The 13756-nt window shown below is 34.1% G+C and overlaps 1 protein-coding gene across 1 annotated transcript; it reads left to right on the top strand.

Moving 5' to 3' along the window:
- Positions 1-8762: 8762 nt before the first annotated feature.
- On the top strand, positions 8763-9551 carry LOC134235688 (uncharacterized). The gene has a single exon (XM_062717835.1). It carries the CDS (start codon positions 8763-8765, stop codon positions 9549-9551), a length of 789 nt encoding a protein of 262 aa, XP_062573819.1.
- Positions 9552-13756: the final 4205 nt, after the last annotated feature.

Genomic DNA, 13756 nt, shown 5'->3' with positions numbered 1-13756 from the left:
TATCATTTTGACACACTTTGGACGAAAACAATATCTTTGTCAAAATATGCTTTCGTTCACTTTGGATAAGCTTCAACAAAAATATAACTTTATATATACTTTCCACAAACTGCGTATTTATTACACCTACATTTAACCAAAAGTTTACCTGGGTATTGTTATACTGAAATTCATTTTATTAAAGGGGTATGCTTATTTGTTTTTATAAATAAAATTGGGAAATTTTACAATCATCAAATCGGGAATTTTTATGCGATAGAAAAATTAAAATTGTATGAAGATGTTATGATGAAGTTTCTCTTCTTGTTTAAAAGCCATGGTAGTTTGGAGCTATTGGTTCATTCATCTATTTAAAGTATAAATAGAGCCATTGATAGTGTAAGACTTTTACATAAAGAAATCTTAGTCACCTTGTTTGATGAAGAAGTTAATGAGATTTTAAACAATAAGTCCGTAGTCTGTTTAACGGAATCCCTATGAGTATTTCAGAATTGGAAATTAAGAACAGGGATTGCTGCATTCATATAAATGACTTTTGGAAAGATAAGGGACAGAATAACATTTGAAGCAAATGATCTGAACATATCAATAGACTTTATAGGTAGTCGTGCCAAGCATGCGTATCCAAAATAAAGGTAAGAAGCAAATCATTATCTATGTTCGTCTTGAATAGGAAGTTATTTTTTTCTAGGAAAAATTTAAATCAACGTTGTATATTTCTTACCTGCATGTGACGTGTTTTCGTGATAGATCGAATATGAAAGTCAGCGCAGGATATGTCATTTAAAGGTGAAGCTCTGTGGGGTGTGGTCTGGGACCATAAGCATTTTGCTTAATCCTATATCTATTGACAAGAAAAAGTGTGATTCTTGAATCGGAAAAAAAAGCCTGCCTCCCTCGAACTCAGTAAATGTACAATGTTTCTCTTCACAAAGAAACTCTCTGCATCTTTGAATCAAATTCTATCAGTGCTTTACAATAATAATGCCCTTCAAGTTGATAAATTGTATTTCTTTGTTAAAACTGTTTATTTGATTTATTTGACTTTAGTAATTATTATTCCCTTTTATGACCAACGACTTTTAAATGTAAAACAAATCCCAATTTAAATTAAAGAAACCCAAGCTTTTTTGATACCATAAACAGCTGTTTTTTAAAATGAAAATGAAACTCATAAATACATTTACTTCATCACTGGTCATTTGCAAAATCCTTTGTTGAAATAAACATTTTAAGTCTACACACTAATACATGTACTCTAAAATTGATACATGTATACCGGTATTAGAAAGATGGTTGGGTTTCCAATTGACAACATTTATATATAGGTTTTCGGAGTTCAGATCATCCAGCAATCTGTTTAAATTTCAACTGAGTTCCGTAGACCTATTTTTGAATTCATATGGAGTAAAAAAAAATTAAAACCTACACGAGAAAAGCAAAAGACCTGCTATGACTTTCAACTCGACATTTGATACTGGGTATATCGACGATGTATTATCAATTAACAATTCTATTTACGTCTTTTTTAGTAAAATACTAGTATGCAAATATGATACAGTTGTACCAGGTTCTGCGATTTAAAGTTCACTTAAATATACCAAGTCAACATAGTTCTGTTAAGAGAGAATACGTTTCGATAGACTCGATATACATGTATCTAAATGTCAAGTTGACGGCCACAGCAAGTGTTCTCTTTTCATGGCTGAAATATATGAAGATAATGTACAGTATTCAAGCTCAAAGTCCATCAAACACAACAAAATAGGAGCAGAGCAAAAACGGACCTCAGAAACATCAGAGGTGAGATCAGGTACCATGGAGGAGTCAGCATCACCTGACGACTGTCACACCAGCCGTGTGCTCCTTATGGTCGGGAAGTAAAGGGAACACCGTTGTCAGTTCAGTGTGTAAATAATGGACTAACAATTAGTATGAAAAACGTCAGTCAGCATTTGACTCAATTGTTTTTGCTGACAAGGTCATTGTATCGACCATAGAACTTACGAAATGATGACTTTAAACGAGACTGCTGAAATTGTTGTTTCATCAGCTTGTCAATAATTTACCTCGATTTAGAAATTCTTTTCTTCTTTTCACGTATACGATTTTAGACAAATTCTGGTTCGTATGAATACAAAAATAGGTCTACAAATAACGGCGCGCAATTGGTACCCATGGGAATTCCAAGAGATTGTTGGTCTCTAAAAACCACATAGATATTGTCAATCATAAACTTTATATCTTTTTGATGTCAACTTCAGAGTACTTGTGTGTACAATCAGAATGTTTTCACAAAATAATTTTGTAAATGACCAATGAAAAGTTAAGTAAATTTCGAGTTCCTTTTTTATTGAAAAACCAGCTGTCGATGATATCAAAAAGCCCGGACTTTAATTTATCGCGGAGAATGGTTGTGTATAAAGTAGTTAATTTTGGTAAAATTTTGTGCATGATTTCGAATTTTCCAGAGATTCCTTGAAATTTTTAAGTATCCACATCTGATTTACAACACTTCTCGAATATATTGTTGCACAGTACTCTTGAAGTTTCTCTTTCACCACTTTTGAAAATATCTTAGTGAGAAGGGGAGACTTGGTTGAAAATTAATTAAAACCTACTATGTATCTTTGTTTGAAGTTTCAGAATCCAATATATAGATATGGTAATTCAAATTAACATTGGTTGTTTGGGATATTAAAAATATTCAGAACTGACATATAATTTTGAAGAATTTCTTCCATAGAAAGGGAATTATGAGTATAAGTTGGATTACCACTTGTAGGCATACAATTCATATAATGACCATTACATTCAAAGACAGTGTTGTTACCTGCTTTGTCAGCAGTTACCAGTACTTACTTATCATGTAATCTACTTAATTCCTTTTTCACCTCTGAATTGTTGTCAACAGAATGATATAAAATGCTGAAAAGGCACATGGTTTGATGTTATTGATTATAGTAAATGCTTTTAGATTTTCGAAAAGTTCCTTTGAGTTTTTAAGTCCCCACATCTGATTTACGCCACTTCTTGAATATATTGTTGCACAGTACTCTTACGCGTAGAGTTTTTCCTTCGTTGCTGTTAATATTTTAGAAAGAAGTAAAGAAAGGGGCTTGATAGAACATATACTGGAACCCGCTATGTATCTTTTTCCCCTTCTTTTTCCTTTCTTCCTTTTTTGGTAAGGATTCTTATAAAGTTTAGGAATCCAGTATATATTTGGTAATTCAAATTTATTTTGATTAGTTTGAATATTTAAAAACATTTAAAACTGACATACGATTTTTAAAAAAAAAAATCTTACAAACAAGGCTGTTGGAGTAAGTTGGGTATCAATGTCCTTTTAATTAGTGTAATTCCTCCATGACTTAATTTTTTTTAATAAAATATATAAACTTAATGCATCATTTCTATTTAAAACCTCCTTTATGGATACCTACCACCTGAGATCTGGTTCCTTGGACGCCATTTAATCTTAGTACATATAATTTGATTTTACCAAAATGTCTTCCAGAATTTTATTTCGTTGCTGATTGGATATCAGGACTTTCAAATATTTCAAAAGTTTGAGTAACAATAACTGTTTTTCTACTTATCTACCCAGAGGAAATGCTTTTTAACCATTTTTTCCCGATGGAATTGAAATAATTTGAAGCTAACTGTTCACTAGATATGTTGACATTTTACAAAAAGATAAGTATTTCAAAAATATTAAAATATGATCTCTATATATTTATATGTACAGCTCAACGCACATTTTAAAGTCACGTGGTTTTTCGCTTAACGAGGCCCGATCTAGTTGAAAATTACGAAAACGGAATGATGAAAAATTTCAATTCTTGGAAATATACTTGTATGTTTTATGCTTAGAAAAATTAGAATGAAATTTTGTTACCTTGCCTTTATTGTAGTGAAATGGGGGCACTGTCAAGATATGGACCATTTTTCGTGTTTTTATACACAATTACATACTAAAACTATTCAATAAACAAAGAAATTTACAAATTTAAAAAAAAAATACATGATGAAATTCTTTGTTTTTCACATATATCATGCAATTTTCCTTCTTCTTATAAATCATGAAAAGAAAATTGGAGGTAGCCTTTATTGCAGTGAAAAGAGGGCATGTCAAAACACAAAATTTGGATTTATTCTATCCAGCTTCGTATTTTATAGGTCGCAATGGGTTTACATAACGCCAACAAACGATTACAATAATGTATTAGTTTCTAAAAAAAATTAATAATTCTTACATTATGAAATAATTTTCTAGCCATGCTTTATTTTTCTCTTAACACGCGACGTTGTTATACGTGGAAAAGGGGTAGAGGGAGGAGGGGGGGGGGGGGGGTAACGGCGACAAAATTGCAATTTTTACTGATATCATGTAATATATAGAAAAATAAAATATTTCGGCGGTTCAATTTAAATGATTTAGACTTATTTTACTTTTTAAAACTGAAGATAGCCCATGCATATTTAAGTCCGCAATAAAAAGAGTGTGCATAAACACTTCAACATGTTCAAAGAGAAAGACTAAAATCGTTTACTTTTAGATGCAGTGATTGTTTTTTAAACTCACAAATTGAAATAAAACAGAATAAAATTAATGAATCTGTACCAAAAGATTAATCCCTCAAAATTTATTAGGTTCCAAAGTTGTTTATTAATTTGAATATTTAAAAAAAATAATAGAAATGCCAGCTTTCAATGCATATTCTATAGAGTTACCAGGTAAGCAAGATCAGCGAAACATTTTAGCGCAATTTGATGTCAATGTAACTGTGACGTTATTGTGTTCAACTGTGACGGCAGTCAAGGGTATTATGACGTGCCTGAGTCGACGCTGCGTTAAAACGTATGCGCAGATCAAGTAGATCGGGCCTCGTTAAATTAAGGTCACATTTTTCTTGCATTAAAACTTACATTTATCGAGTTTCAGTACGAGACATAACCCTTATATTAATAAATATTTCATTTTTATGTGCATATTCTCTTAAATCATTAGCTTAATTTTTTAAAGTCAATGTTCTTAAAGGGAATTTGTTTCTATATTGTATGATGTTTTAAAAATGTGTATGATTCTATCATAGGTACTAGTATTTACAAATCAACTAATCGAACTTTCTTTTTTACTATTTGGTTGAAATGTTCAAATTGACTTCTTACAGTTGAGTAATTTTTTAAGTACTTTGCACATTTTCCATACTTGTCTTGCTTTTGTCGAAATGCAGAGCCGAAAAATGACAAAACTGCATAAAGAAATCATGTGAAAGGATAGAATAAAAAAGTATTATTTGTCTTTAAACATAGTTAATTGTAAATACATGTATTGAAAAGAAAATTCTTTTACATTTATGGTCTGAAACTTTGAAATTTTGCTTTGGAAGGTATCTTTCATGATGCAAGATTTCGGGAAGTTAACCTGAAAAAATGTCTTTTTTTTAATCATGGAAAGCAGTCGGACAGATGAGAAATACTTCTATTATCTTGCGCCTTAGTGTCATATTAATTTACAGAAAATATAGAAGTTACATGAATTGCACTGTTTCTGTATTAAGACAAGGCAAAAGTATGCTTTAAAATGAACAGATACAAAGTAGGTTGCATTTGATGAGAAACCATTAAAAAACCATTTGGAAACTCTCATAATATTCAAGAGCATATAAAAATTCTACCGATTATTATGTGTGAATTATGTTTAAAGTAATGAAATATGATCAAAATAAAGTTATAAATCATTTTTAAAATACATTTTGCTGTCACAGTACACAATTTTGCATTATAACAATGTGACCTTAATTTGTGCGAAAAGCCATGTGAGTTTAAAAAGTGCGATGAGCTGTACTTATTTGACGACAGCTCGGTATCGGTGTTTGAAAGGATCACTTCATTATAAATAGGGATTTGACCTATAGGACCGGGCTTGGTTTTTTTCTCCACAAAAACCTCGTTGATTTCCGTTCTGATTAATGGCATTAGGCTGAATACATATAACAATTTGTTTTTTCCTAAATCTTTTTTCAGCTAGTAGAGGTATAAGGAACCTTTTCATTGAATTCCTGAGTTTTTTTTTTTAATCTCAAAATGTAATAATTTATATTTGTCTTTACTTCTCAATGCATAATGGTAATGTAACTTACTGCCTCTGAAATTCTATTCTTTATGTCTAAGCAATTTTATCCGTGAATGTAGTAAACCATTTCATTAATGTGTGCAATTATATAGGCCTAAATCAAATCCGAGGAGGAGTTACTGATATGTGTGTAGCCAAAATCAATGTTATTAAATTCTAAGGAATATACATAGGCGTCGGAACCGGGGGGGGGGGGGGGGGGGGGCTAGGGGGGGCTTGGGAGTGTGTCCAAATATATACTTAGTATAGACATTGAACATATCTGCGTAGGTTTAGCCCCCCCCACTTTCCACAGATACGTCTTAATATAGGTTAAAATTGGGGAAAGTGGTGGTCTTCGGAAAAAAATTTTGGTACTGAAGTTGGAACCTAACAACCCCCCCCCCCCCCCCCCCCCCCCCCCCCGAAATAGGATTTTCGTTTTTGGACAATGGACATTTCCATTTCTTTCTTTTCTTTTTTTTTTTTTTTTTGCTTGTCAGGTTTTTTTGAAGGTACAATTTTTTTTTCCATTAGCCCCCCACTTTCAATTTGCTTCCGACGCCAATGATATATACATCACAGCTCAATGCTGCCAAGAGTACCTGTATTGAGTAACACAGAGTGAGTTATTCTTGTCCTCGGAGAAAGTATGCTTATACTGAGTTTTGTTCCGCCTGACTGACAACTGTACATTGGATTTTTACGATTTGATATCTCTTTAAATAGTGTTTCTTATATTAAGAATGGGCATGCATAAAGGATATATAATTGAGGGAAAATATACGAGGCTATAAAAAATATTAAAATAGTCTTTGAAAAGGCGAAAATTTTAAACTTTGAGTGTGGTACCAGGCATTAAAATTTCCGACTGTAAAATGTTTTTTTAAAAGTCAGCGCATATTTCAACTGAGCTAGTCTTACTACAGCATTAATAGGTATGAATTTGAAGCAGATTATCAAAATCAGGTTTCCTTATTTTTTGTAGTTTTTTTGTGAATTTCGTGGGCTTTCCTAAAAAATTGCTTTTTAAATTGTGAAACCTATCAAAATATCACAATTTTAAATGCAGATTTTGATGGACTTCTAGGCCAAAATTCATGGAAAAATCAACGCTTTATCGGACAAAATGGTGTTTATGCCAACTTTGGAGGTTAATTGTAAAGTTGTAAATAATAAATTTTAGGTATAAAATACAAATTTGAAAAATTTAGACATGTATACGGTAGAGAACAACAAATAAAGATTAATTTTTCAATGTCACTTTTTCCGGGAAATTGTTCTCTCCTATAGGTCAATTCTTTTGTCAAAGCGAATACATCCTTTACATAAAAAGGATATAAGATTTTGTTTAAAGAATAAAGTTTTACCTTTTGGCTTTCTTTCGTGGTTCAACTTTATAAATTTTTAGTTATGTAAACTATATTTAATCTCGTATTTTTATTTTTTAGTTCACTTTTTTGTCAGTGAGTTTCGCAAAAAAAAAAAAGTGATTTATTGTTGATTGGGTATGGGGAAGACTCCCAAAACACTTTTATGTAGTAAATTTTTTTTTATTTTCAAATTTGGCGGAATATTTTGTTTAATTTTTGCTTTCCGATAGAATTAAAACAAACTGATACCAATTATTCGCCACTAAAAATGATCATATGCATGCTAGGTTTAAAATTTCAATTATTTTTTTCTTAACTAAGTAATCACCTTACAAAACCTCGAGTAATGCCAACAGTCTCAAACAGGTTCTGCCAGCAAATCACAAGTCACACCTCCACGTTTGGTAACCCTGGTAATACCTTTGGAGCTGAGTGACAGTGGCAAAAGGCGAAACTCTGTCGCCTTTAAATAACTGTAACTTGGGGCTAAGGGAAGGAAAACCCCAACAGAAAACCACTGACCCTCCGAGTCCAGGGGGGTTTCTGCATAGCTACCGGTAATCACCAAACATAGTAAAAGTTCAAATGATTACAGAAATCCAAAATACACTGAGCATACAGCGGGGGGGTTAGCCCTTTAACTGTGATAAATGATAACGCAGAGGACAACATGACGCAGGTGGATGAAAGCCATTTGGTAGTCCACAGGCCGAAGTCCCTATGCACACCCAAAGACAACATCTATATACGGAGTTGGAATGTGAGATCTATGTATATTACAGGAAAACAGCCCAGATAGAACAGGAAATGGATAGATGTCGGCTAGATATAATAGGACTTAGTGAAGTCAGATGGCCTATGAATGGAAAAACTACATTACAATGTGGGAATCTAGAGCTATACTCAGGACGAGAGGATGGATTACATCAAGAAGGAGTAGGAATAATGATGACAAAGAAAGCTAAGAAGTCACTGATGGAATGGAAATCCATTAATGAGAAACTGATGTATGCAAAATTCTATACATCAACTCTAAAGATAAGCATGATAGTAGTTTACTCACCAACAAATGAGAGCCCCGGAGAGACAAAGGAAGAATTCATGGAACAATTGCAGGAAGTTATTATTAATATTCCAAACCATGACACACTGTTCATTATTGGAGATTTGAATGCATAGGTTGGTAGCAACAACAATAGCCATGAAAGTGCTACATGGGGAAACATGGAATAGGATAACGAAATGAAAACGGAGAACGACTATTGGATATGTGCGAACTCAACAACTTAGTCATTACAGGAACAACATTTCCTCATAAATCAAGACACAAGATCTCCTGGATCTCACCCAATGGAAAGACGGAAAACCAAATTGATCATGTGCTTATTTCGAAACAACACAGAACATCTATCTTAGATACAGGGGCGATGAGAAGAGCCGATGCAAGAATTGATCATGAACTGATAAAGAGTAAGATCAGAATAAAATTGAAGAAACAAAAGCAAAATGCAGACATAGGCAGAAAGAAATATGATGTTACAAAACTACAACAGCTTGAGAAAAGGAGAACATTCATATTGGAGCTGAAAAATAGATTCCAAGTGCTAGAAGGATTGGAAAGTGTTGAAGACATCTGGGAAAATATGATACAAGGTTACAACGAGACAGCAGACAGCAAACTTGGAGTAAAAGAAAAGGAAGAAAAACCATGGATAAGTAGTGACTCTTGGAAGGTGATAGAAGAGAGGAAGCAGCTAAAACTCCAACTTACCAACAGCAGATCAGAAAGGTTAAAAAGAAGCTTAAGAAATAAATATTCAATTAAAGACAGAGAGGTAAAACGCAGTATGAGGAATGACAGGAGAAAGGGGACAGAAGACATGATTACAGAAGCAGAAAGAGCAGCTAGTAATGGGCATATGAAGACGGTATATGAGATAACTAGAGTGCTAAGTAATGTGAAGAAAGGCATGACAACGGCAATGAAGGATAAAGAGGGCAAGATCCTGAGCAGTCAAGATGAAAGAAAGAAAAGGTGGAAAGAGCACTTTCAATAAATATTAAACCGCCCACAACCTGAACATCAATTAGAAGTTGAAAGCGAAAAAGTATTAGATGAGATGGATACAGGTCCCATACGGAAAGAGGAAATTGTCAAGGCTATAAAGAAATTGAAGAATGGAAAAGCTGGAAGAGTAGCCCAGATAGCAAGATAACAGCTTTTTTTTTCCAAATGTTGGTAACCTTACGCAGGCCTACACAATTTTGCTCATCGGCCCAACGTTGATCCAACATGTTGGCTTATTGTTGGGCCAACGTGGGTATAATTGTATGACAACTAACAGCCAACCTTAATAACTGGTTGGTTAGGTTGGCCCAACGTTGGCCCTTTGTTGAAATGTCAGATGGCATATTGTTGGGCCAACGTAGTTATTAGTGTATGCCAACTAACATCCAACCTTAACAACTGGTTGGTTAGGTTGGCCCGATGTTGACCCTTTTTTACAATGTCACATGGCGAATTGTTGGGCCGACGTAGTTATTACAAAGAAACATTTGCGATTGGTTTTAAGTGATTCTTTACATAAACCTATTTTATGACTGTTTAAAAAAAATAATACACAATTCAATCTGCATTCATAATGCAGACATGGACATGTTCAATGAAAACATTACTAATGATTCACTGTGAAAATATTTCATATACTAGTACATCAATTCAATCATAATTTACAAAATAAATTTTAAAATAGACAATAGAGGTAAATTATGAAAAGTTATCAATTCAAAGTTCTTAATCAGGGCTCACTTCCTTTATTACTGTTTTTGTTGTATTCCCGTTGTCGCCTCCCGTTTTCTTCAAAGGCATACTTTATACACTTTATGCATGGTCTTCGATTTCATTGTTATTTGCCACCACAACATTTGTTTTCCTTGCAGTCTCTGACTGAAAATATAAAATAGTTTGATATTAGAAACAATACATGCAATTACTGGTCCAACTTATGAATAAATATTACTTAAATTAAATCTTTTAATAAAGAGAATGATGTATTATACTATTAGTGCACCTTAATTTCCTTGACGTAATGATACAATCGTGTCTGTAATAGACAGTTAAGAATTAGATAGAAACAACTTAAAAGATGTTATTTAACCTTAACTTTCAGTGCTTGTGTGCAAAAACATGAAAAGAATGAATTCCGAATCAATTTTAACAGTTAACCTGAATAAATAACAATACATCGCTTCTAAACGCAGCTATAGTAAGTGTATAATCCACAAATTTAAATTTCACTTCTTCTTGCTTGCCCTGCATTTTCAGTCTATCACCACCTGTGAGCAATTGAATCTGACAGCTCACTCCACAGTTTGGTGTTAACTCGCCAACTTTTAGCGAACGCCTAACTTTTGTTTCAATTTAATGATAAAGCTGTGTCATTTTGATTTATGTATGCTTCATTCGCATCCTGTTCCTGAGAACTTATTCAGTCTTTTCTAAATTCTCATGAATACAACGCTCATGAAAAAATTCATAATTTCAAGGGTTTTTTTCAAATAAATAAGCATGCATGTGCACAATTCAAAAAATATAATAAAACACTCTTTGGTGCTGTGATCACTTAAGTTCAAAGTTAAAATGTTGAAAATATCAGATCTAAACAAAAACAGTCATCCATTTAAAAGCATGAACATAGAATATCCTCTTAATTATTTTAGAATGTGCATCTAAATTAAAACTTAATTAGAACCAATGTTGTCCCAACGTAAAGCTCAGCAGCTAAAATTGACACCACCATTTAGTTGGCAGTATAATAATTGGGCCAGCGTTGGCCAAATGAAATTTCCATCTTTAAAACACCTAAACAAAAGAACATTCGTGCTAACATCGGGCCAACGTTGGGCCAACATACTACTACCTTGATAAGACATTTTTAAGGGTGTATTACAAACATTGGGCCAACGTTGGGCCAACATACTACTACCAATTTGATAAGAAACTTTTTTAAGGATGTATTACAAATATTGAACGTGGGCCAACATACCAACTTGATAAGACGCATTCTTTATAGGTGTATTACAAACATTGGGCCAACGTTGGGCCAACATCAACATCCCTCCTTCCTTGGGAAAGTAAAGTGAAGGGAAGTTGCTAACGTTGGACCAGCGTTGGGCCAACATAGGAATTCTGTCATGGTCGAGAAGGTTGGCATGGTAACATTGGTCCAACGTTGGCCCAACGTTAGCAACTTCCCTTCACTTTACTTTCCCCCAACGCCAACCATACAACCTTTTGCCGATGTTGGCCCAACATAGTCTTGCTATCTGGGAGATGGGATAACAGCTGAAATGTTAAAGGCAGACACAGAGACAACAGCAAGATATTTGGAAAAAACTATTTTCAACAATCTGGAGACAAGAAACTATACCATCGGTTTGGAGTAACACTTTTGTCTGTGCCACGCAAAGTATTCTCCAGAATAGTAATACAAAGAATACAAGATGGAGTGGAAAAACAGCTGCGTGAGAAACTTCAGACGAGGGAGGAGTACAACAGAACAACTATTTACACTCCGTATAACATCATAGAATATAGCTGCAGATCTGTAGCTCTCCGAAAAAATATATTGACAGACCGAAGAGCTACACAGTGCTACCCATTGAGAAAACTGTATATCTATTGCGCACAAAAAAGTGCGCTCGGTTCTTGGTTAATTCTTCTAAATTCTTACCTCAGTTGCATAGAATGGAAGATTTCAAAAAAATTCTCTCTTTTCTATCAAGTACTCTCGTAGTTGACATCTGAACGAAGCATATTGGACTGAATTATCTTTGAAACCAAAATGGCAGTATAAATAAGCAAAATATTCGATGATTACAATATCAGGGCCAGGAGGACTATTAACAACAATTATGAGGAATGTTTTGTTGTGGAAAGAGTCAAAGAATATGTTAGGAACACATGGTTAGTAATATTTTGAGATTACAGTTTTAAAAACAAGGAGAAATAAATCGAGAACCGAGCGCACTTTTTTGTGCGCAATAAATATACAGTTTTTTCAAGACTGAGCTCTCCGGTCTATCAAAATATATTTTTTCAGAGAGCTACAGATCTGCAGCTACATAGAATATTAATGCACCGAATGGAAATCAGCATTGTCTGTATATTATGTTGGCTTTGAAGTTTGAAAAGGCATTTGATTCCATTCACAGAGAGAGCCTTTGGTCTATCATGAAGTTTTATGGCTTTCAAACAAACTGGTCAGAATGGTGAAACTCCTATATGAATCATTCCAATGTGCAGTCCTGGAAGATGGAGAAGAAACGGACTGGTTCCGGGTAACAACAGGAGTGAAGCAGGGTTGTACAATGTCTGGATTCCTATTTCTGTTGGTTTGGATTTACCTGGATTTATCTGTGAATACCTGATTTAGCTAAATGCATTCTTAAGAGGTTTAATACAATTTTACAAGCATTTTATTAAAATTATATATACATTTATGAGAAAATATTGGATTTTATTTAATAAATTATTAATATTTGTTTAATATTTATTTATTAGTTGAAACCAATTGGGGCGAATCCACTCGGAACGAACAAGTGATTGGAGCGAAACCACTCGGCGCGAACACGTAATAGGAGCGAAACCACCCGCATTCGATTGAAAGATCAGCACTGGTTCTCTGCCCTTGATTCCAGTCGCTGCCGCTAGGAATTTGGTTGGTTTTTCAGGGCAGCAATCGCATCATCTCGGGTCTTTCCGTCAGAGGTCGGAAAAACAACCTCGAATGTATTAACATCAGCGGATGTTAAAAATTTATACATTTCCTATTTATTCAAATATAGCAGAGACGGAGTTAGAAGTCACTTCTATAATATATTTTAGGTAATATCATTATATTGAATAAAGTTGAACTCCATATTCCACAGATAAAAGGTCTTCATGCATTTATTTCAAAGATCGTGAAAAGGGAGGGTTGTCATGGCGTCTACCATATACATTCGAGGTCGTTTTTCAGCTAGTCGGAAAGGCCCGAGAAGGTGCGATTGTCAGGGCAGCTCGTCGGAGATTTACGGAGACAGCCGAGTGTCTGGTTGAACGAGACTGTGAACGGGCGCAAGCGCCCTGAAAAACCAACCAAATTCCTAGCGGCAGCGACTGGAATCAAGGGCAGAGAACCAGTGCTAATCTTTCAATCGAATGCGGGCTCGTCGGAGATTTACGGAGACAGCCGAGTGTCTGGTTGAACGAGACTACCCG

This window comes from Saccostrea cucullata, unplaced genomic scaffold (assembly GCF_032062105.1).
Source record: "Saccostrea cucullata isolate Sc308-1 unplaced genomic scaffold, CSIRO_AGI_Scuc_v1 ctg192, whole genome shotgun sequence".
NCBI lineage: Eukaryota > Metazoa > Mollusca > Bivalvia > Ostreida > Ostreidae > Saccostrea > Saccostrea cuccullata.
Note: the sequence above shows the minus strand (reverse complement) of the source record. Positions and strands in the feature narration are given on the sequence as shown.